This window comes from Artibeus jamaicensis, unplaced genomic scaffold (assembly GCF_021234435.1).
Source record: "Artibeus jamaicensis isolate MK-2021 breed Jamaican fruit bat unplaced genomic scaffold, CSHL_Jam_final contig_233, whole genome shotgun sequence".
Classification (NCBI taxonomy): domain Eukaryota; kingdom Metazoa; phylum Chordata; class Mammalia; order Chiroptera; family Phyllostomidae; genus Artibeus; species Artibeus jamaicensis.
This window is the reverse complement of record NW_026521486.1, coordinates 38,610,462-38,635,322: the sequence shown is the minus strand read 5'-3', so window position 1 is coordinate 38,635,322 and position 24,861 is coordinate 38,610,462. Positions and strand designations below refer to the sequence as shown.

General features: G+C 39.6%; 1 protein-coding gene and 1 non-coding gene across 3 annotated transcripts in view; both read left to right on the top strand.

The window, feature by feature from the left end:
- Nucleotides 1–439: 439 nt before the first annotated feature.
- Nucleotides 440–24,861, top strand: part of AMN1 (antagonist of mitotic exit network 1 homolog) — a 51,942-nt gene continuing 27,520 nt past the window's right edge. The window contains exon 1 of one of the 2 annotated variants that reach the window (XM_037139737.2): nucleotides 440–579. In XM_037139737.2, coding sequence (XP_036995632.1) covers nucleotides 551–579 — 29 coding nt within the window. In that variant the 5' untranslated portion in view covers nucleotides 440–550. Of the gene's footprint in view, nucleotides 580–647; nucleotides 735–24,861 lie in introns of those variants that run through there. The other variant, XM_037139739.2, reaches the window with a different exon arrangement.
- LOC119045136 (U6 spliceosomal RNA) lies at nucleotides 5,618–5,720 on the top strand. Its single transcript, XR_005081737.1, has one exon. It is a non-coding gene; the product is annotated as a U6 spliceosomal RNA (small nuclear RNA).

Sequence of the window (24,861 nt, the reverse complement as noted above, 5' to 3'; positions counted from 1 at the left end):
CACCGAAAGTGCTCGGCAAAACGGCAAAACGCAGTCCTCCTGCGATACTACAATGCTCCATTTAACGGTAATGGAGCCTGGGTCCAAGGGGCTTCCCAGAGTGCACTGCCAAACATATGGCCCAGCATCAAATGCATCCTTGTAGTGAGTGCAGCGATTTCTCAGTAATGCGTGCAAATAAGACTAGAAACATCTCAGCAGTGCGCGACTGAAGATGCACCGGGCTAGGCTGGGCGTGGGGCTGGAACTGCCAGGAAACCGCCCAGAGATACAACCCGCCAGGTGGAAGAACTACAACTCCCATAGTGCTTCACGCGAGCTTAGGGCTACTCTTTCTTTATCATTTCAGCCCCCAACGTGGAGCTCTCAAAGACTCCGCCCCAAGGGTTCTCTCATTGCCTATTCAGTCCGGAGCGGGTCGTCCCAATCACCGGAAGAAACTGTATAACGTCACGAGGCCCTAGGCGTGTGTGGGGAGGAGTTGAAGGGCGGTCTCTGCCTGGTTCCGGCGGCCCTGGAACCGCGGAAGAGGCTCTTGAGGACCGTCGCGATGCGGCGGGTCCATAAGCTCCTGGATCTGTGAGTCAGCCCTGTCCCCGCCTCCTCTTCACCCCGGCTCCACCACCTCCCCCAGCCCGGCCAGGTGCTGTGGCTCTCCCTCTCCCTTCCCACCTCCTGGGTTCCTGAGGTGTCGTCTGCTCGTGGCTGACCGTTGTTTCCGGGCCGGCTGCTGGGTAGGTTTGCCGCGGTGTCCCCTGCCCGGAACGTCCCCTGCCCGGGACGTCCCCTCGATGGGTGTCCGCTCGACGTCCGGTAGTTCCTGGCCGCGGCCCGTTTGTGAGGGGAGTTGAAAACCTTGGCAGAACAAAACACAAGATGGGGCTGTCAGAAGCCTTCAGCCACGGTCCAGCCAGTGACAGTAACTGGGATAAACATGGGTTCTTTGAGGCGGCGTGGATTCTTGACCGCGATAACTGGGTGCCGATAACTGGGCGCCGCTCTCGCCTCTGCCATTCACCGGCTACGTGAGCGTGGGAGAGCGGCGGCCTCTCTGTGCGCCACCCCAGGGCTCGGTCAACAAAATTAGTATAACACTACCGGCCTAGTGCAGTTGTAGTGAGGAAGAAATCTGACGTGTATAAAGTCCCTGGAAGTCCCTAGAAGGATACCCGGTGTTAAAAGAAATTTCAGGGAGCCTTACTTGATACGAATATTTTTTTTTGAAGGAGAAACAAGGCGCTCAGAGACAGGTAGTTAGGATGGCTTATAAAGTGAGAGTGAGGAAGCTGTTCAAACTTCAGGATGGTTTTTACAATGCAGTGAGACACGGGATTGAATAAAAGTGATATACTGTTTCATTCATTTTAAGTTTATTTTTACTTATTTTTAAAATATGTTTTATTTGTTTATTTTTAGAGGGTAAGGGAAGGAGAAACAGTGGAAGAGAAACATCAATGCGTGGTTGCCTCTCATGTGTCCCCAACTGGGGACCTGGCCTGCAACCCAGGCAGGCATGTGCCCTGACTGGGAATCGAACCAGCGACCCTTTGCTTCACAGGCCCGCGCTCAATCCACTGAGCTACACCAGCCAGGCCTTTAATTTATTTTTAGAAAGCAGGGAAAGGAAGGGAAGGAGAAAGAGATGAAGAGAAACATTGATGTTAGAGAGAAACATCTTGGAATAGAATCAGTGACCTTTCACCTTATGGAAGGATGCCCAACTAAGCCACAGGGCTAATAAACTAGGTTCTGATGTGTGCAGCACATTGTCTTCTTTTGGAGGGGAATCACAGAACCTTTTTGGACCTAGTGAAAATAAGCCTTTCAGTATTGCATTAGTGCCTATCATGTTGAACTATGTCATGATTACTTAGGATAAACATGAGGATGACTTATTTCAATAGGAGGCAGTGTTAGCAGTAAGTTCCCATTTAAGTTAGGCCTTTACATGGTATAAGCAATTAGGTATTTAATAAAAAAGAACTTCTATGAAACAAAAAAAGGACAAAGATTAATAGTTAGTGCAATTATAAACTCAGATCCAGAGTTGAGAGCAGCCAGTCAAGAAAATTTCTGAATTTGAGCTTGAATCTTTTAAGTAATAGAATGAGGATGACAATTTTAATCTGCTGGATTTTCCTGATTTGCAGTTTGAATGTCTTTGATGATGTCAGGTGTTCTGGTGAGCTTTCTGAGTGGTCCACACAGAAGTAGATATGAATATTATTTACACTCAATCTGTTGTGGTCTCAGCTCTGCCATTATAGTGTGAAAGCAGCTATAGACATGGCTGTGTTCAAAGAAAACTATTTACAAACACAGGCAATAGGCTGGATTTGGCTGATGGGCCAGAGTTTTCTTAGCCCTGGTCTAACATAAGGATAACAGCTTTCACATTGCTCTGATCAGCCCATACTGCAGTCTCATTGTATCTTCCAAAATTCTGATTCAGCTGGACACCCATTGAATACCATCAGCTTTCAACTGGGTGTTCCCTTTCAGACATTTAGGGAAACTTCTGTGAATCAAGGGCCCTACTGAGCCAATGGCTTTGCTTCAGGTGGTACGAGTGGTAGATAAAGTGCCCCCCAAAGCTGTTACTTTTCCACAAAAAGCAAAGATCCCTCTAGAGCCAGGCCAACTGTGATTAAAAAAAATTTGTAACATTAATCATATTTGTTTCAGGTGTACAACATAGTGACTTGACACCTGTATACCTTACAAAGTGACCACCACGAAAAATCTAATAACTGTCAATGTACAAAGTTATTACTATAGTATTGACTATATTCCCTATGCTATACATTACATCCCTATGACTTACTGATTTTATAACTAGAAGTTCGTACCTCAATCCTCTTCACCTTTTTGTCCTTCCTTTTACTAACCCCCCCTTTGGTAACTACCAGTTCTCTATCTCTGAGTCTGTTTCTGTTTTTATGTGTTTGTTCATTTCCTGTTTTTTAAATTCTACATAGAGGTGAAATCATAGAGTATTTGACTTATTTCACTTAGCATAATACCATCCATGTTGTCCCATAGATGAGTAAATATTACATTGTGTGTATATATGTATGTATGTATGTATATATATATGTGTATGCTGTATCTTATATATCCATTTACCAATGGACAACTAGGTTGTTTCCATATCTTACCTTTTGTAAATAATCCTGCAGTGAACATGGGGGTGCATATATGTTTTCAAAAGAGTGTTACTATTTTCTCTGAATAAATACCCAGAAATAAAATTGCTGGGTTGTATTGTAGTTCTGTTTTTAATTTTTTTCTATAGTGGCCATACCAGTTTATCAACTTGAATATACCATTTCCATATGATCAGCAAGTCCTTTAGGTCCTTCTCATATCAGTTACAGAGTCTAAGTTGGTCCATGTCAAATTAAGGATATCAGGTCATATAGTCAATCAGAAGATCTCATTCTCAGGCATTCAACAAGAGCTTATTAACAGGTTAATAGCTGCCTTAAAAAATATGTGGTAGCAGCTGCATCAGGCTGGTAGTAATGTTATATAGGCATACCTCATTTCATTGCCCTCTATTTTATTGTTCTTTGCAGTTTTTACAAATCAAAGGTTTGTGACACCCCTTTGCTGAGCAAGTCTGTCAGTGCCATTTTCCCAACATTTTCTCACTTCGTGTTTCTGTGTCACATTTTGTTCAAACTCACAATATTTCAAATTTTATTATTATTATATTTATCATGGTGATCTATGATATTTGATGATACTATTGTAATTGTTTGGGTCCTTGACAAACCACATCCAGATAAGACGGCAAACTTGATTGATAAATGTGTGTAGTCTGACTGTTCCACTAACTAGCTGGTCCCCCTTCTCTTTCCCTCTCCCTGGGCCTCCCTATTTCTTGAGACCCAGTAGTATTGACATTAGGCCAGTTAATAATCCTCTAGTGGCCTCTAAGTGTTCAAGTGAAAGGAAAAGTTACATGTCTCACTTTAAATCAAAAACTAGAAATGATTAAGCTTAGTGAGAAAGGCATGTCAAGAGCCAAGATAGGTCAAAAGCTAGGCCTCTTGCTCCAAACAGCCAAGTTGTGAATCCAAAGGAAACATTCTTGAATGAAATTTAAAGTGCTACTCCAGTGAATACATGAATGCAAAGAGAGTGAAACAGCCTTATTGCTGGATGGAGAAAGTTTTAGTGGTCTGGCTAGAAGATTAAGACAGCTACAACATTCCCCTACACCAAAGCTAATCTAGAGCAAGGCTATAACTCTCTTTAATTTTATGGAGGCTGAGAGAGGTCAGAAACCTGCAGAAGGAAAGTTTGAGACTAGCAGATGTTGGTTCATGGGGCTTAAGGAGAGAAGCCAAATCCATACAAGGTAAAGCAGCAAATGCTAATGTAGAAGCTACAGCAAGTTATCTAGAACACCTAGCTAAGATAATTAATGAAGGTGGCTACACTAAACAACAAATTTTCAATGTAGGCAAAACAGCCTTCTATGGAAGAAAATGTCATTTAGGACTTTCATGGTTACAGAGGAGAAATCAATGCCTGCCTCCAATGCTTCAAAGGACAAGTTGACTCTTTTGTTAGAGGCTAATGCAAATGGTGCTTCCAAGTAAAAGCCCCTGCTCATTTACCATTCCAAAAATCCTAGGGTCCTTGAGGATTATGTTCAGTTTTCTCTGCCTGTGCTCAATAAATGGAACAACAAAGCCTGGATGACAGCACATCTGTTTACAACGTGGTTTATCAAATATTTTAAACGCACTGTTGAAACCTACTGCTCAGGAAAAGAAAGTCCTTTTGAAATATTACTGCACATTGACAGTGTACCTGGTCACCCAAATTCTGTGATGGAGATGTACATGAGATTAATGTTGTTTCATGCCTGGTAACACAACATCCATTCTGCAGCCCATGGGTTAGGAGTAATTTAGACTCTCAAGTCTTATTTAAGAAATACATTTTGTAAGGCTATAGCTGCCGTAGATAGTGATGGTAGATGGTAAATTATACATGGATCTGGGCAGAGTAAGTTGAAAACCTTCTGGAAAGGATTCACCATTCTAAATCTATTCATGATTTGTGAGAAGTCAAAATATCAACAACAGGAGTTTGGAAGTTTATGGATGACTTCAAGGGGTTCAAGACTTTGGTGGTGGCAATAACTGCAGTGGGGTAGAAATAGCAAGAGAACTAGAATTTTTATTTATTTATGCATATATTTATTTTTGAGAGACAGAGAGAAACATCGATATGAGAGAAACATTAATTCTTTTCCTCCCACACACATCCTGACCAGAGATCAAATCCACAACCCAGGTATGTGCCCCTACTAGGGATGAAACCCATAGTTTTTTGGTGCATGTGACAAATGCTCCAACCAGCGGAGCCTCCTAGCCAGGGCAAGAGAACTAAGATTTTAAGTGGAATCTGAAGATATGACTGAATCGCTGCAATCTCATTAAAAATAACTTCTACAGATGAGGATTTGCTTCATATGGAAGAGCAAAGAAAATAGGCATTGAGATGCCTATTTGAGATGGCATTGACTCCTGGTGAAGATGCAGTGAAGATTACTGAAATGCACATTTTTTTTTTAATTTTAAGGAATTACCTATGCTCACTGCTTCAGCAGCACATATACTAAAATTGGAATGATACATAGAAGATTAGCATGACCTCTGCACAAGAATGACATGCAAATTCATGAAGTGTTGCATATTTTAAAAGAAAGAAATAACTCGCTGAAGCCACCTCAGTCTTTAGTGACCGCCACCCTGAGCAGTCAGCAGCCATCAACATCAAAGCAAAACCCTTCAGCAGCAAAAAAAAAAGTTACAGTCCACTGAAGGCCCAGATGATGGTTAGTGTTTCTTTTAACAATAAGGTACTTTTATACTAAGGTGCGTAAATTTTTAGACATAATATTACTGCACAGTTAATAAACTACATTATAGTATAAAGTTTTATATGCACCGAGAAACCAACAAAATTCATGTGACTCACTTTATTGCAATATTCATTCTATTGTGGTGGTCTGGAACTGAGCCTGCAATATCCGCAGGGTTTGCCTGTACTTGAAAAAGGCTTCTCTGAATGCTCTGGTAGCTTTAAAGTTTTTAAAGCTGTGATTTCTCTTTCTCTTCTGATTCTATATTGTTTCTGCTGTACTCTTCAGCAGAGGACAGAGAGGTAAGTAGGTGAGGAAGCTACTTACATGTTCCATATTACACCTCTACATGTGACTGTTCTAAACAGGAGAATCAGCTCTGATGCTTATGTACTAGGGAAATATAACCATGTAACACATTTATATCAATTATACATGCAGTAGCATAAGCTGCATAACAATTTATTGATAGAACCAAAGGGCTCCACCCATAAGATCACTTTAGCTTCTCTTCCTCACTGAGAACTTTACCCAAACTCCATCAGTTGAATTTGGGTGCCTTTTCAGGTGCCTTTCTCTGATACCGAAGGTATCAGAGACCAGAAGCTTTTTAAAAAGATTTTATTTATTTTTTTAGAGAGGAGAAGGGAGGGAGAAAGAAAGAAAGAGAAACACTGATGTGCAAGAGAAACAGCAATTGGTCACCTCTAGCATGCCCCAGCTAGGGACCTGGCCCACAACCCAGGTATGTACCCTGACTGGGAATGAGATCTGCGACCTTTTGGTTCACAGACTGTCGGTGACCTCACTCAGCCACACAAGCCAGGGCAGAGACCAGAAGCTTAATGTGTAAGTCATGAATTACAGCAATAGTCAACAGGAGACTGTTATTCCATGGCTATCAGTGTGAGGAGTGCAGAGTGGTCGGAGAAGCTAGCTCACAGGGAATCTTTGGAATGTCGAGGCTGCCTTTTTTCTCCCTTGGCTGCCTAGTCTATAATTGGTACCACAGCATAGGCACTGCTTCCTCCTCTGGGTACCTCCCAGGGATCATTCCAGCTCAGAGGTCCCTTTCTTTATGCTCCACTGGATACCACTGCATTTTATCTTACAGTCCTTGGTAATGTTGGCCATCTTTATGCTCAGCACACCATGATCCTCACCAGTAACAATGGACTGTGGTAGGAGCAAGATACACAAGCAGCTGGCTTTGCACTATTTGGCAAGGATTTGTTATTTCCTTATGTGTTTATTATTTCCACAGGCTGTTCCCTGTGGCTCAACAAGATAAACTTCTAATGGTTTTGATTCACACAAAACTGTCAAATAGCAAGATCCTCACTACTGACACCATTTATTTCAGCTTACTTCAGAAGCCACAATGATGTTGCCATTTAACTAAAGCCACAGAGTTTGCTGCCCTAATTGTCATAATAACATTCCTTCCTCGTCTCATATAGAGGAGAGTGAGCAACAACCAAACACCACTCAGGTGGCTTATTTCAATCCTATTTCTCATCACTCAGCCGTATCAACACGGAGGACAGTGGACAACTCTTACTCCTTTTGCATTTACCCACCAGTGGGGTGAGAGCATTTGCTTCCAAACCTCAGAGAGTCTTCTCGTATCCCCAAATCTTCCTGACAGGACTTTTCCCCTTCCTTTTCTATAAAGCTATGTTTTGGTCAGCATCCAATTTCATTACCAAACTGTCAGATCTAGGGTTTGATTTTACTTCACTTACATACTAACAAATTAGACTGCTACTGTGTCATGGATGCTAGCAGAAGACACTAGATTCCTGGGCTAGAGACAAAGGACTTTGTTACAGTATAGTAAGTAGCATGAGCATTAACATGTTTGCCTCTGTTCCCCTTCCCTAAATCCCATGGGGGTTACACAGAGGTCTCAGGTGGATGCTTGCAGCATATCTGTGGGTGCATTACAGAAAAGGAACACAGAGCTTGGATAATATACTGTTTTATAGCAAACAATATGCATACTTGCTCTTTGTCCTGGAGGAAGACAACACCTAATCTCTCAGAATTGCTTGTTGCAAACACAACCAACCTGAGAAATGACCGAAACAAAGAGCAATCAGGGCCTTTCATTTGTGGCATACTCACAGAAATGTGAAAGACCTAACTGTGACCAAAAGGCAAAATCTGGGAAATTATCTCACTTCAGTTTTTAACCCAGTTTAACAATTTATAGGGTTTTTAAAATATACATCAGTATGTCTCTCCCCCATGCCTCCCTCCCTCCCTCTCTCTCTCTTTCACATATACACACACAAACACATCCTTTCCAAAAATTGTTTAGAACCTTAATGAGATGGAAGAACTTTGTACTCAAAAGTCAGCAAACTTAAAATGACCATTTGAAAAGAAATTGAGTATGTATTTGAAATAAAAGGAATCACAGCATTTCCTATTAATGGGATTCAGATTTCTGTTAAATGGATGAGAAGGTTGATGATATTTGGAAGACTTATAAAATGGCAGAATGAGAAAGTTCTATGAACCTGCTCCCCAGTAAAATAAGCATGAAGTTGAAAGTTACAAAACAAAAATTACCACTTTACCTCTCTGGAAATCCTCCTGAGAGCATGCAGCAAATAAAGAAACATTCATTCAGGATAATCGATTAAAATTCAGAACAGTGAGACTCTGGCATTTCAACTATACCTGCTCCCGCCCTGCAGCACCTCCCCCACCCCAACTTGACTGGAAACTTCACTCCAGGTGAGTGTACTTCAGATAATGAGGCTACCTCTCCTCTAAGTTCCCAGTTGAAACGGTTCAATGTCTTCCTGAGAAGGGCAGGATGCCAGTGCTTCTCATCATCTCCCACCCCAGGTACATTTTCTCAGGCTAAATTTTAGTTAAGTATGGCTAAGAGGTTGGGGGTGGAGGGTGCTACTTCCACCTACCCCACACTCATAGGGCAGAGGCATATCTCAGCATGTTATCCTGAGTATACTTGAGGTCTTAGTTTCCCTCATCTGAGCTCACTCATGGGTGAAGTTCCCATCCTAGGAGAGGCAAGCCAAGACCAGAGGTTATTGCTCAACATCCTGCTCCTAAACCAGGGTGTCACTCACAGAGAAGCAGTCATTATCTATTAAGGTGGTCAGTGACACGGGCTGTGAAAGAATTCACAAAGAGAAGAAATTATAGAGAGTAAAGTTTTTATTCACTCTCCAAGAAAGGAGAGGGATGTGGTGTGGAGAGATATGCCAGCCTGGAGAAGTAGGGGCTTTGAGCTTTTATTGTATTATAACTGGATTATAAAAGGGTGGTGGTTGCTATTGTAAGGCCCCTGGGCTATTGAGAGTATTGTAACAAGAGGCTGCAGTTTGTTTTCTTTTGCCTGTGGCTGTAGAGAGTGGTTAGTCACATTCTGTTCTTGCTTTTCAGTAATTTCCAGTCCTGGGGATAAAAGCTCAGAGGGGTAAAATGGCAGTCATGTTTACCAAGGTTATAGGCCTGCTAGGCAAATGGTGCCAGGACTTTATTCTTTCATTATCCCTGTACTCAGCTCTGAGATTGTGGCTCAGAGCTTTTTTTTCCAGAGGGAGAAGCTGGCTGCAAAACAAAATACCAAAGCTCCCAAGAAACTGACTTTATTTGAACAGAGGGTGGGTGAAGTTCAAGCCTAAGAGCACACAGAAAATCAATGGAGATTTTGGCATTAAGTAATTGCAAAGAAACTGATAGCTTCATGTGAGATACAAGATAAACATAGGCCAACAAGTTTATTAGAGAAAACCTAGGAAAGAGACATCTTACAAGAGTCTGCCTGGAGTCAGAACAAACCTTAGAAAGTAACACTGCAAAGGAGTCCAAAGTGAATTAGATGACATTGTGGAACAATTTTTGCTCCAGGCATTGTTGAAAACATTAGAGCAATCTGCAATAAGTGAATGCTAACAGTTGGCTTAACAAAATAATGAAAGAAAGAGATAGTCAAAGAGAGCCCTGCCAGAATCACAGTCATTCCAGCGTGACAGTACTTACATCCAAGGCTATGCATCACAATACAAACAACACAAGAATACTGCAAAACTACTTGTGCAGAAAGAAGAGTTAACAATCAAAACTTACAAGGCATGAAAAAAAGGCAAGAAAAAAATAGCATGAAAGAGACTCAACGGAATAAGAGAATTGATTTTAGGGACAGTGGATGATAAAACAATTTGAAAGATATTTTAAAACAAATAGAAATGTTAAACCACACCTAAAACAAAAGCAAATTAAGAGGACAGCTAGATCAGGAGTGAACCATAGAAATGAAGATCACGTGGAGGGTTAGCAACAGGGGAGTGGGAGAAGGAGAAGAGGGGAGAAGGCACAGAAAATAAGTAGCATAGACAGTAGATAGAAAATAGATAGGGGGGAGGGTAAGAATAGTAGGGGAAATACAGAATCTAAAGAACGTGAGGCACGTGTTCATGAACTAAAGGGGGGGAATGGTGGGGGAGGGGTGTGTAGGGTGGAGGAGAACGGAGGGGGGGAATAGAGCAAATGTAATAGCATAATCGATAAAAAGGAAGGAAAAAAATTATAAACCCCTTGCAAAAAAAGTTAAAAAACAAAGGAATAGTTATTTTTTAGGGAAGAACACAAATAAAAGAAGATTTAAAAAAATTAGAAGCCCTATGAAGAAAAAATACAGTTTTTCAAATAATATGTAAATTACCTTGTATGTCTCATAATGGATCATAGACTGGACTTTGATACATCCTATCTATCTAAAATAAGACCTACTGGTTCCCCTTTCTTTTATACTTACGCATATATGATAAGATGAGTCTGGGATGCTGGCGGTAACATTGAGGTCATACTGTGGATTGGCCTTCTTCTACTACTTGGCTTACTATTGATAGTAGCCTTATTTAAATGCTTTAAGAAACAAATTGAACAGATTTTATTTCAGCATCTCTTGGTCAAATTATCTAAGTAGCTGACAGGGTGACATATTTATATAAATATTTGAGTTTAGCCAAGAACATGGATAATTGGGATGGATAGTTGGGAGAGGCAGTCTTCCATGGACTGGTACATTCCTGTTGGATATGCCCAGAGTGCAGGGCCCTGGTTGCACTTTACCTAGTCCATTTCTCAAGGTTGCATTTGCAGCAAGTAACCTTAAGAGTGAAGTATTGTCTCCTTCCAAAAAAAAAATCAGGCTTGCTTCAGTTCGCTGTAAAAGTGATGAGTCCGCAAGCTCATTGTTCCTCTCCTGTAATACAGTGCACTCCATGGGAAAGCATCCATCTGAGCCCAGTGATATTATACTGTAGGACTAGGAGGCCATGGGAAACTAACATTAATATGAAACTCTGCATACTGCTCTTGTCGTGAGTAATAAAGTTCTTTTTCTCTGATCCAGCAATGTCATGTCTTCTCTCAGCATTCATGAAATGATAATAAGCTAATTTTAAGTAGCTTTAAGTAGGGTAAACTCTCAGACCCTGCACATTTCCTGAAAAATGCAAAACTAAATTACTGGTAGTTTTAAATCAAAAAGTAAAAGGTAAAACAATAAATTTAGTAAATTTTTTTCTAGAAGAGAACATAGGATAATGTCTTTATGAACCAAGGACAGTAAAAGTTTATACACAGAAAAAACACACAAGAAAACTTGTCATAAAGAAAAATATATCAGTATTGGGCCACATTAGGATGTTTTTATTTTTCAGCAAAAAACATGATTAAGAAAGTAGAAAGGCATTCCACAGAATGGGATATTTGCAATATCCCATTTGCAAGGTATATTTGCAATATATATAACCCACAGAAGGCTCGTGTCCAGAATATAAGAGGAACTCCTACATATCAGCCAGTAGAATTGTAAACTCAAAAGAAAACTGGGCAAGATACTTGAATAGATATTCCAAAACAGGCCATCCAAATTAAGTAATAATCAGGTATTATAATTTAAAACCACATTGCATGGCTACTATATAAGGTCTGTCAAGAAAGTATCCAGACATGTAGTGTGAAAAATAGAAACATTCACTGAAGAAGACACAACATACGAGAAACACTGTACATAGGACAATGACACCTCAGTCCCCTTCACAGTAGGCACCTTGGATCTTCACACAGTTCTAATTGCCGTCAACTCCCCATCATATTTTCCTGAATCTCATTGATGGTCTAAAATCTCTTCCCTTTCAAAGGCATGTGTATATATGATTGGGTGATTTTAGTTTTAGGAAAAGCCAGAAATCACAGAGTATCAAACCTGGGCTGTAGTGCGGTTAAGTCACCTGGTTCATTCAATGTTTCACACAAAAAAACTGCATAACATGTGAGTGGGTGCATTGTCCATACACAGCTGTCTACATCAATCCAGATGACTCTTGCAATGTATTAACAAAGGAAGCCAAAGATGAGGGAGCAATATTAAAGCCAAACTGAGAGAGACCCAGAATGGTGGAGGAATAACTTGAAGCCACACTAACCTCCTCCTAGTACCAAACTGGAATTATAGAAATTGTAGAAAAACAATAATCAACTGAATAGTAACTAGAGAGAAGCCTTATAACTATGTACAGATAGAAGAAGCTACATACTCACAAGCCAGGTAGAGTGTATGGAGGAGATGCAGGACTGCTGGCTCGCTCTCATGGGCAGCAGCTGAAGTCCTGGAGAGAGATTTCAGTGGCCAGGTGGTTACCCTGGAGAAGTGTGAGGTATAAACTCCAAGCTAAGCTCCCCAGTCTTCAACACCAGAACCAGGAAAGGAACCCAAATAACATATGGCTGTCAAAAGCAGTGGAGTTTCTTGTCTACCAGGGGGAGAAGGCCGGAGCTGCAGAGAGCCTCTTAAAAGGCCAACACACAAAATTCCATTTGCAGCCACTTAAAACCTGGGCTCTGGCAGAGGGAGGGTAGAGTGGATTAGCAATGCATGAGGAGAGTCTAGGGATGGTGGCTCTAGGGAGAGAACTGAAGGAACAGCTACCAGGATCCCTGTGCTGAGTCATTCCCCATACTTTGGGAGCCATCTTTCTCAGGCAGAGCAGTCCTCTGCAAGTGGCATCAGTCTGAGAGGAAGCAATAGGAAGTAATTCCTCCACAGGAATTACTCTGCCCCACCCTGTGTTGCTTAAGCCCTGTTGTTAAAGAGTACAGCTGGAAGACTTCTACTCCTTAAGCCTAAGAGAAAGCCTTCAGGCAGAGTTAAATCTCTGGGAGCTGAAGCATTAGCTGACCCTCCCACAGGCCGGATGCTGGTAAAAGGTGGCCTTGGTGTGCAGCCTGGTTCTTTCTGCACATACCCAGGCCCAGCAGAGGAAAACACAAGCTATATGGATTGCTGATAGCTCAAAACATGTTGCCCAGGGCCAGTTACAGACAGGGTTCGTCTTCGTCATGGATGAGTCTGGCAGTTCTACCTAACACGTAGAAACAAACACAAAGAGGCAGCCAAAATGGGGAGACAAAGAAGCAGGCCCCATATGAACAAATAAGAAAATTCTCCAGAAAAAGAACTAGAAGAAATGGAGGCAAGCAATTTATCAGAGTGTTTAGAGTAATGATTATACGGATCAACAGCATGAAAAAACCACAGAAACCATAAAAAGAAACCATCAGAAATAAAGAATGCAATATCTGAATGAAACAAATAATACACTGGAAGGCATAATCAGTAGGTTAGATGAAGCAGAGGATCAAATCAGTGATTTGGAAGAGAAGGTAAAGATGCCCAACCAGAGCAGCAAAAAAAAAAAAAAAAAAAAAAAAAAAAACCCTCACAGAATAATTTTAAAAATAGAGAGAGAACTTAAGAAATTCTTGGACCAATGTGAAGCATAACAACATCCACATCATGTGGATACCAGAAGGAGAAGAAAGTGAGCAAGGGATCAAGAACCTATTTGAAGAAATCATGGCTAAAAACTTCCTGAATGTGCTGAAGGAAAAAGATACACAAGTCCAGGAAGCTCAGAGAGTCCCAGTCAAGTTGGACCCCAAGAGGCCTGCACCAAGACACATTATAATGAAAATGGCAAGGCTCAAAGATGAGGAGAAAATCCTAAAAGCCACAAGAGAAAAGCAGATTGTTACATGCAAGGAAGCACCAATTAGACTGTCATCTGATTTCTCAACAGAAATATTTCAGGCCAGAAGGGAATGACGTGAAATATTCAAGTTGATGAAAAGGAAGGCCCTTCAACCAAGGATACTTTACCCAGCAAAGCCATCATTTAAAATTGAAGGATAAATAAGAAGCTTCCCAAACAAGAAAAAGCTAAAGGAGGTTGTTAACACCAAACCAATACTGCAACAAGTGTTAAAGAGCTTGCTTTAAAAAGAAGAACAAAAAGAAAAACAGGAAATATTTTTAAAATAAAATGGCAATAAATATTTATCAGTAATCACCTTAAATGTAAATGGTTTAAATGCTCCAATCGAGAGACATAGGGTAGCTGAATGGATTAGAAAACAAGATCCAGCCCTGGCTGGTGTAGCTCAGTGGATTGAGCGTGGGCTTGTGAATCAAAGGAGTGCAGTTCAATTCCCAGTCAGGGCACATGCCGGGGTTGCAGGCCAGTTCCCAGCAGGGAACATATGAGAGGCAACCATGCATTGATATTTGTCTCCCTCTCTCCTTCCCTTCCCCCTCTAAAGATAAATAAATAAAATCTTAAAAAAAAAAAAAAAACAAGATCCATATATATGTAGCCTCCAAGAGACCCATCTCAAGTTGGAAGATACACATACACTAAAAGTAAAAGGATGGAAAAAGATTTCATGCAGTGGAAAGGAGAAACAAAGCTGGAATAGCAATACATATATCCAACAAAATAGACTTTAAAACCAGGGCTCTACTAAGACACAGGATACTACACAATGATAAAGGGAACAATCCAACAAGAGGATATAACCCTAATAAACATGTATGCACCCAACGTAGGAGCATCTGAATATGTAAAGCAAATATTTATGGACATAAAGGAGAGATCAACAGAAATATAGTTATAGTTGGGGATTTTAATACCCATTTGACTTCAATGGCTAGATCTTCCAAACAGAAAATCAACAAGGAGACAGCAGCCTTATACGACACAATAGATCAAATGGATTCAATTGGTATCTTCAGAGCATTTCGCCCCAAAGCAGCAGAGTATACATACTTTACAAGTGCGTGTGGAATGTTTTCTAGGATAGACCACATATTATGACACAAAACAAACCTCAATAAATTTAAGAAGATTGAAATCATATCAAGCATCTTCTCTGACCACAGTGCTATAAAACTAGAAGCCAATCATAAGAAGAACACTGAAAAACACATAGTGACATGGAAGCTTAACAACATATTATATAATGAATGGATCAATAATGAACTCAAGGAAGAAATCAAAAGATACCTTAAAACAAATGAAAATGAGAACACAACCAACCAAAATCTGTGGGACAGTGGGATAGCAATCCTAAGAGGGAAATTCATAGCATTGTAAGTCTATCTCAAAAAATAAGAAAAAACTCAAGCAAACAATCTAACTTTACAGTTAAAGAAACTTGAAAAAGAACAAGTAACAAAGTGAATAGAAGGAAGGAAATAATAAAGATCAGAGCAGAAATAAGTGAAATAGAGTCTAAAAAAGCAATTCAAAGGATCAGTGAATCCAAGAGCTGGTTCTTTGAAAACATAAACAAGATTTACAAACTTCTAACCAGACTCATCAAGAAAAAAAGAGTACCCAAATAAATAAAAAGTGAAAGAGGAGAAATAATAACTGACACCAAAGAAATACAAAGGATTGTAAGAAAATATTGTGAACAACCATACACCAACAAACCATACAACCTGGACAAAATGAGTAATTCCTAGAAATGTACAGTCTTCCAAAATGAAATCAGGAAAAATTATAGAATCTGAATAGACAGATTACATCTAGTGAAATTGAAGCAGCAATAAAAAAACTCCTTACAAACAAAAGCCTTGGAACAGATGGCTTCACAGGTGAATTTTACCAAACATTCTGGGTGGAACTAACACCTCTCCTCAAACTATTTCAAAAAATTTAAGAGGAGGGAAGCCTCCCAAGCTCATTTTATGAGGCCAGCATTATTCTAATTCCAAAACCAGATAAAGACACTACAAAAAAAATTAGCCCTGGCTGGTGTAGCTCAGTGGATTGAGCGTGGACCTGTGAATCACACGGTCACAGTTTGATTCCCAGTCAGGGCACATGCCTGGGTTGCAGGCCATTTCCCAGCAGGGGACCCAGGAGAGGCAACCATTCATTGATATTTCTCTCCTTCTCTCCTTCCCTCCCCCTCTAAAGATAAATAAATAAAATCTTTTAAAAAATTATAAGCCAGTATCTTTGATGAACATAGATGCTAACATCCTCAACAAAATATTAGCAAACAAAATCCAGCAGTGCATCAAAAAGATCATACATCATGATCAAGTGGAATTTGTTCTGGGAATGCAAGGTTCATACAATATTTACTATTCACAAATCAATAAATGTGATTGACTACTTAAACAAAATGAAGGATGAAAACTATATGACATATCAATAGATGCAGAAAAAGTATTTGATAAAATCCAGCACCCATTTATGATAAAAACTCTCAGCAAAGTGGAAATAGAGGGAACATACCTCAACATATTGAAGACCATATATGACAGACCCACTGCCAGCATCATACTCAATGGGCAAAAACTACAAGCATTTCCCTTAAGATAGGGAACAAGACAGGGATGACCACTTTAACATCTCTTATTCAAAATAGTACTGGAAGTCCTAGCCACAGCAATCAGACAAGAATAAGAAATAAAACCCAGCAATGAAAAAAGAAATCAGGGAAGACACAAACAAATGGAAACATATACTGTGTTCATGGATTGGAAGAATTAACGTCATCAAAATGTCCATACTACCCAAAGCAATATATACATTCAATGCAATACCTATTAAAGTACCAATGGCATATTTCACAGACATAAAACAAACACTTCAAAAATTTATATGGAACCATAAACGACCCCGAATAGCAGCTGCTCTTTTGAGAAAGAAGAACAAAGTAGGAGGGATCACAATACCTGATATCAAACTGTATTACAAGGCCACTGTAATCAAAACAGCCTGGTACTGGCATAAAAACAGGCACATAGACCAATGGAACAGAACAGAGAGCCCAGAAATCAACCCAACTCTACAGTCAATTAATATTCGACAGAGGGGGCAATAACATAAAATGGAGTAAAGATAGCCTCTTCAACAAATGGTGTTGGGAGAACTGGACAGCTATGTGCAAAAAAATGAAACTTGACACCAACTTACACCATACACCAAAATAAATTCAAGGTGGATGAAAGACTTAAATATAAGCCGTGACATTATTAAAATCCTAGAGGAGGACATTGGCAAGAAAATCTCAGATATTCCACGCAGCAACATTTTTACCGATATGTCCCCTAGAGCAAGGAATATAAAGGAAAGAATAAACAAATGGGATCTCATCAAAATAAAAAGCTTCTGCATGGCTAAAGAAAACAGTATTAAATTAAAAAGACAGACAACTGTATGGGAAAACATATTTGCCAATGATACCTCAGACAAAGGTTTAATCTTCAAAATGTACAAAGAACTTACACGACTCCACTCTTAAGAAGACATCTAACCCAATTAAAAAATGGGAAAAGGACTTGAACAGACACTTCTCCAAAGAGGACATACAGAATATCCAGAGACACATGAAGAGGTGCTCAATATCGTTAGCTATCAGATGCAAATTAAAACCACAATGAGATACCACTTTAAACTGGTCAGGATGGCTATCATAAACAAAGCAACAAACAACAAATGTTGGAGAGGGTGTGGGGAAAAGGGGTCCTTAGTTCACTGTTGGTGGGATTGCAGACTGGTACAACCATTATGGAAAACAGTATGGAATTTTCTCAGAAAAATAAAAATCAACCTGCCTTTTGACCCAGCAATTCCACTGCTAGGATTATATCCTAAGGATCCTAAAACATCAATATAAAAGAACCTATGCACCACAATGTTCATAGCAGCACAATTGACAATAGCCAAGAGCTGGAAGCAACCTAGGTGCCCATCAGTAAATGAATGGATCAAAAAATTGTGGTACATATACACAATGGAATTCTATGCAGCAGAGAGAAAGAAGGAGCTACTACCCTTTACAACAACATGAGTGGAACTGGAAAGCATTATGCTGAGTGAAATAGACCAGGTGTTGAAAGACAAATACCATATGATCTAACCTTTGACAGGAAGCTAAACAACAAAACAAACAAGCAAGCAGAATAAAAATAAAGACACTGAAATAGAGAACAAGGGGACAGTGACCAGAGGGGAGAGGGAAGGGAATTTAAGGGGGAAAAAGGGGAGGGATTTGGAGGAACAAGTATGAAGGACACAGGAATGAGGACTAGGTGGGAAGGAAATGGGAGGGAGGTGGGGAGCACGGGGCGGGGGGCTGGGATGGGGGAAATAGACAAAAAACTGTACTTGAAAAATAACTAAATTTTTTTTAAAAAGAATAAGAAATAAAAGGCATTCAATTCAGAAAGGAAGCAGATGACATGATACTGTACATAGAGAACCCCAAAGATTGCACCAAGAAACTACTGGGACTGGTAAATGAATTCAGCAAAGTAGCAGGATACAAAATTAACATTCAGAAATCAGTTGCATTTGTATGTCAATAACAAACTAAAAGAAAAGGAAATTAAGAAAACAATCTCATTTACAACAATGCTTAAAAAAGAATAAAGTGCCTAGGAATAAATATAAACAAGGATGTAAAAGACCTGTACTCAGAAAAATATAAGACACTGAAAAAAATAAACAGAAGAAGATACAAGTAAGTGGAAGCACATATTGCGTTCATGGATAGGAAGAATTAGCATCTTTAAAATGTCTATACTATCCAAAGCAATTTATAGATTCAATGCAATTCCTATCAAGATTCCAATGATGTATTTCACAGAAATAGGAAAAATATTTCAAAAATGTGTATGGAACCACAAAAGACCCTGCACAGCAACAGTGATGCTGAGAAAAAACTAAGTTGGAGGAATCATACTACCTAATATCAAAGTATACTATTATGCCATGGTAATCAAAACATTATGATACTGGCATAAAAACAGACACGTAGATCAATGGAACAAAATAGGGAGCCCAGAAATAAACCTACATCTTCGTAGTCAATTGATATTTGACAGAGGAAGCAAGCACATACAATGGGCTAAAGACAGTTTACTCAATAAATGGTGTTGGGAAAATTGGACAGATACATGCAGAAAAGTAAAACTGGACCACCTTCTTACACCACACCCAAGAATGAATTTTAAATGGATTAAAGACTTAAATGTTAGACCCAAAACCATCAAAATCTTAGAAGAAAACATAGGCAGAAAAATTTCAGACATGGCTCATAGCAATATTATATATCAGATATCTCCCCCCAGGCAAGGGGAACAAAAGAAAACATAAACAAATGGGACTATATGAAACTAAAAAGGTTTTGTGCAGCAAAGGAAACCATCAATAAAATGAAAACTCAATGCACTGAATGGAAGAACGTATTCACTACTGATATGTCTGATAAGGGGTTAATATCCAAATTTTATTTTTAAAAAACTTACAAGACTCAATACCACAAAAGCAAACTATCCAAATAAAAAATGAGTAAAAGACCTGAATAGACATATCTCCAAAGGGAAGAAATTGATGGCCAATAGACATATGAAAAGATGTTCAACATCACTATCATCAGAAATGCAAATTAATGCCACAATAAGATATCATCTCACACCTCTCAGAATGGCTATCATCAGTCCTGGATGGTGTAGCTCAGTGGATTAAGTGCAGGCCTGAGAACCAAAAGATGCCTGTTTTGATTCCCAGTTAGGGCACATGCCTGGGTTTCAGGCCAGGCCCCCAGTAGGAGGTGTGAGAGAGGCATACATTAATGTTTCTCTCCTTCTCCTTCTCCTTACTTCCCTTCTCTCTAAAAATAAATAATCTTTTTAAAAGAATGGTTGGCGTCAATTAATTGACAAGCAACAAGTGCTGGCAAGAATGTGGAGAAGGGGGAACCTTTTGCACTGTTGGTGGTAATGGAGACTGGTGCAGCCACTGAATGAAGCAGTATGGAGATAACCTCAAATAAATTAAAAATGGATCTTTTTGACCCAGCAATCTCACTCTGTGGACCTATCCAAAGGAACCCAAAACTAATTTGAAAAGAACATAAGCACACCTATGTTTCATTGTAGTGTTATTTACAAGTGCCAAGATATGGAAGCAGCCCAAGCATCCATCAACATGAGTGGATAAAACAACTATGGAACATTTACACAATGGAATATTACTTAACTGTAAAAAGAGAGAGAGTTTTACCCTTTGCAACAGTGTGGATGGACCTGAAGAAGATTATGCTAAGTGAAATAAGCCATTCAGAGAAAGACAAATACCATATGATTTCACTTATATGTTGAATCTAATGAACAAACTGAACTAACAAGCAGAATAAAGACAGACTGTAGATAGAGAGCAGGATGACAGCTAAGGGGGGTATGGAAGGAGTGGAGGGGTAGGGCTTAAAGGAAGAAAGGACTCATGGACATGGACAACAGTGTGAGGAGGAGGGGGGCATAGGGAACTAAATGGTAATGGGACAAAAATACAATTTAAAAATCATTAAAAAAAATCTGCCCTGGCTGGTGTGGCACAGTGGATTGAGTACCAGCCTGCAAACCAAAAGGTCACTGGTTCAGTTCTCTGTCAAGGTACATGCCCATGTTTCCAGCCAGGTCCCTAGTTGGGGGTGAGCAAGAGGCAACTAATTGATGTTTCTCTCATACATAGACATTTCTCTTCATCTCTTTCTCCCTCTGTTCTCCTCTCTCTGAAGATAAATAATCTTTAAAAAATAAAACAACAATAATAAGAATAAATAAAATCTTACATACTAAATAATAAAACATTGAATAGAATCCGAAGTGAAAAACATAATATGGACAGAGAAAGGCTTGACTTAATGGTAAAAAATATTTCACAAGAAGATATAATGATCATAAATTTGCAGCTAATACCATAGTCTTATAAAAAAATTATCATAAGTCCCTGAACAGTTGATAAATTCAGTTATGTAGAAACTTAATATACTACATTTTATGAATATAGAAAACAGTACTCCCATGTTACTTATGGATCTCCTTTAGTATTAATAGTATAATAAAATCATGGACAGAAACTTTTTAAAAACTTGGGGTAGAAGTTGCCTCTGCAAAGGGGGATCAAGGGAGTAAGCCTGAGTATTCAAAAGAGGCTTGAATTTTATCTGAAATATTTTATGTTTTAAGAAAGATGTCTAATACAATGTGATGAAATAGTAACATTTTAAATTTCTAGGTTTGGGGGTACATGAATTTACAGATTTCTGTTTAATTTTTCTGTATTTTTGAAAAATTTTATTCTAAAACAGTAACCAAATGAACTAGCCAAAACAAGTACAGATGAAAGGGAAACATTCAAAATACAAGTATTATAAACTAGGAATTCTATAGATTTCATAGAAAAAATAAACAGAATTATTAATACCATCAATAAGCAATCATATAATGTCTGTCCAGAAGTTATCCAGCCATTTAATATGAAAAATAGAGACATTAATTGAAGAAGATAAAATATAAGAAACATTGTACAGGACTTGTAGTTAAGATGGTGACAGGTAAACACGGCTTGCCTCTTCACACAAATACATAAAATTAGCCATCACTCAGAACCATCAGAAATCAAATTGAAAAGAAGCCTGAATCTATGAAATTAAAGAAACCACATTCATCTAGACTAGTAATAGGGGCAGAGACACAGAGAGGGCTGGTCCCACATCCACATGTGGTGGGTAAAAAATCAGGAGGGATACCTCAGGAGCAAGGAGTCCCAACCCCACACCAGGCCCCCTAGCCCAGGAATCCAGTGCCAGAAAGATAAGTCCCCATAACTTCTGGCTGAAATTTCCAGCAGGGATTGAGATGGTGGAAGAAATTTCTGGAGTCCCAATAGTTCCCCTTAAAGAACCCACATATGGACTCACCTACTCAGACTTGCTCCCTTTGAGCTGCAACACCAGGGAAGCAGCTTAAAAGGCACCAGTGGCATACAGGGAAGAACTGAAGTGTCTGCATCACAGCGGGAACTGGGGGAGAGCTTTCTCCCAAATCGAAAGGCAGGCAAAGGCCATTGTCCCTTTTCTGAGCTCTTCCCCTCATAGGGCCATAGGGCCAACAGGAAGGGGCCATTTCTGAGACTCTGTCAGCCAGGCTAACACTTTTTGACCTGCCCTGGAAATCCCCTGAGAATCCTTCCCATCCAAAATATGGGATTCACAGCTTGGCTTGACCTGGGAATCTCTAAGCCAGCACAAGTAGCAACCATCTCAGTTTGCTTTATAGCTCATAAGGGAGGCCCCAGGCAGAACATAGGTGGGGGCTGACTTTGTCCTGGAACACCCAGGAAACCCCAGAGCCTGCACACCCAGTGGACAGCTACAGATCACATCAAAGTACCACTACACTGGCCCTGCACAACTGATACTCCACAGAAGGTAGAGATAGTGGTCAGTGGTCACAGCCAGTCATTGTAGCTGACTGGCCTGGGTAAATCCTTCCCATTAACCTCCCAACAGCAATCAAAGCTCAACTATTAGAGGAGGGTGTACTCAGCCTACATGAAATGTATACCTCAAGTACCCAGCTTGAGTGATGGGGAGGCTGTTCCACTACATGCTACAGGACACCTACTACATTAGGCCACGCTACTAAGACGGAGTCAAAGCAGCTCTACCTAATACACAGAAATAAACACAGAGAGGGTGCCAAAATGAGGAGACAAAGAAACATGGCCCAAATAAAAGAAGAGATCAAAACTCCAGAAGAACTAAACAAAATAGAGATAAGCAGTCTGTCAGATGCAGAGTTCAAAACACTGGTTATAAGGATACTCTAGGAACTTAGGACCTCGACAGCATAAAAAATTCTAATCAAAAACAAAGGATGCACTAATCGAAATAACAATTTACAGGAAAACAACAGTAGAATGGATGAAGCTGAGAATCAAATAATTTGGAACATAAGGAAGAGAAAACAATCAGACCAACAAAAAGAAAAAGGAATCCCAAAAATAAGAATAATGTAAGCATCCTCTGGGACAACTCCAAGCTTTCCAACATTCACACCATAGGTGTAGCAGAAGGAGAAGAGAGAAAGAAATTGGAAATCTATTTGAAAAAATAATGACAGTAAACTTCTTTAACTTGGTGAAAATAGATATGCAAGTACAGGAAGCACATAGAGTCCCAAACAACATGGGTGCAAAGAGGCCCACTCCAATACACATCTATAATATGCCAAAGTTAAAGATAAAAGAGAGAATCTTAAACACAGCAAGAGAAAAGCAGTTAGTTACCTATAGGGGAGTTCCCACAAGACTGTCAGCTGATTTCTCAGTAGAGACAGTGCAGGCTAGAAAGGATTGGTAAGAAATATTCAAAGTCATGAAAAACAGGGAGCTACAGCCAAGATTGCTCTACCTAGCAGATATCATTTAGCTTCAAAGGGCAGACAAATAGCTTCCCAGACAAGAAAAAAACTAAAGTAGTTCATTACCACCAAATGATTATTATGTGAAATGTTAACGGGATTTATTTAAGAAAAAGAAAATCAAAACTATGAACAATAAAATGACAAAAAACAAATCTATCAACAATTGAACCTAAAAAACAAACTAAGTAAACCAGAAGAACAGAGACAGTTTTATGGATATGGAGAGTGTTTTGATGGTTGCAGATGGAAGGGTTTGTGGAGGAATAGGTGAAGAGGTGAGGGGATTAAGAAGTACAATTAGATAGTTACAGAACAGCCATGGGGATATAAAGTACAGTATAGGAAATGGAGTAGGCAAAGAACTTATATGTATGGCCCATGGATATTACCAATGGTATGGGGATTGCCTGTGTGGGTGAGCAGTGCTGTGTGGATCAGGAAAAATTGGGACATCTGTAATAATGTAACAATAAAATGTAATTAAAAAAAAAAACCTCCAAAAAACCCCCCAACATTGTACTTAGGACAATGATGCCTTAGTCCCCTTCACAGTAGGCACCTTGGGTCCTCACCCAGTTCTCCCAGTTGCCATCAGCTACTGCATCATATTTTCCTGAATCTCATCAGTGGTCTGAAATCTCCCATTCAAAGGTAATTTTAGTTTTGGGAATAGCCAGAAGCTGCAGAATGCCAAAAACTTGGCCGTGGGCGTCTGAGTCACCTGGGTCATTTGATGTTTCCAAAAAAAACCTCTACAAAAGATGAGAGTGGGCTCATTGTCTTGAAGCTGCCAATCACCAATTGCCTATAGCTGCAGCCTTCTGAATCATCTGAATAGGTTCTGTGGAGGAACATTCATATTTAACACAAGATTTGATGCACATTTGTTGTTCTACTCACTCATTTGGATTGCCATGGCCACACAGTACTTGTACTCAGTCAGTGGTGTCTACCACCTCCACTGAGTAGTACAGTGAAGTCATCATTGTTCATGCTTGCACATTCCAGATCACTCTCCTTGACTGCCAGGTTACAGTGATGTTGCACAAACTGCTTTCATTATATTAACAATGGCTGGACTTTTTCTGGACATAGCTCGTATATTCACATAATTAATTTATGTGCACACACATACAAACCTATTTAGACACACACATAATAGAATGCTACATCTCTCAAATAAAGAATATACATTCTTTGAATATTTATAGAGCATATACAAATTCAGTCATGCATTTGGCCACAAAAACATCTCTTACAAATTTAAGTCAAAAATACCAAAATGGACAAAGGCTATGAATAGACGATGTAGAGAATAGCATGTCTGTATAGCCAGCAAATGCATGAAAAGATGTTAAAT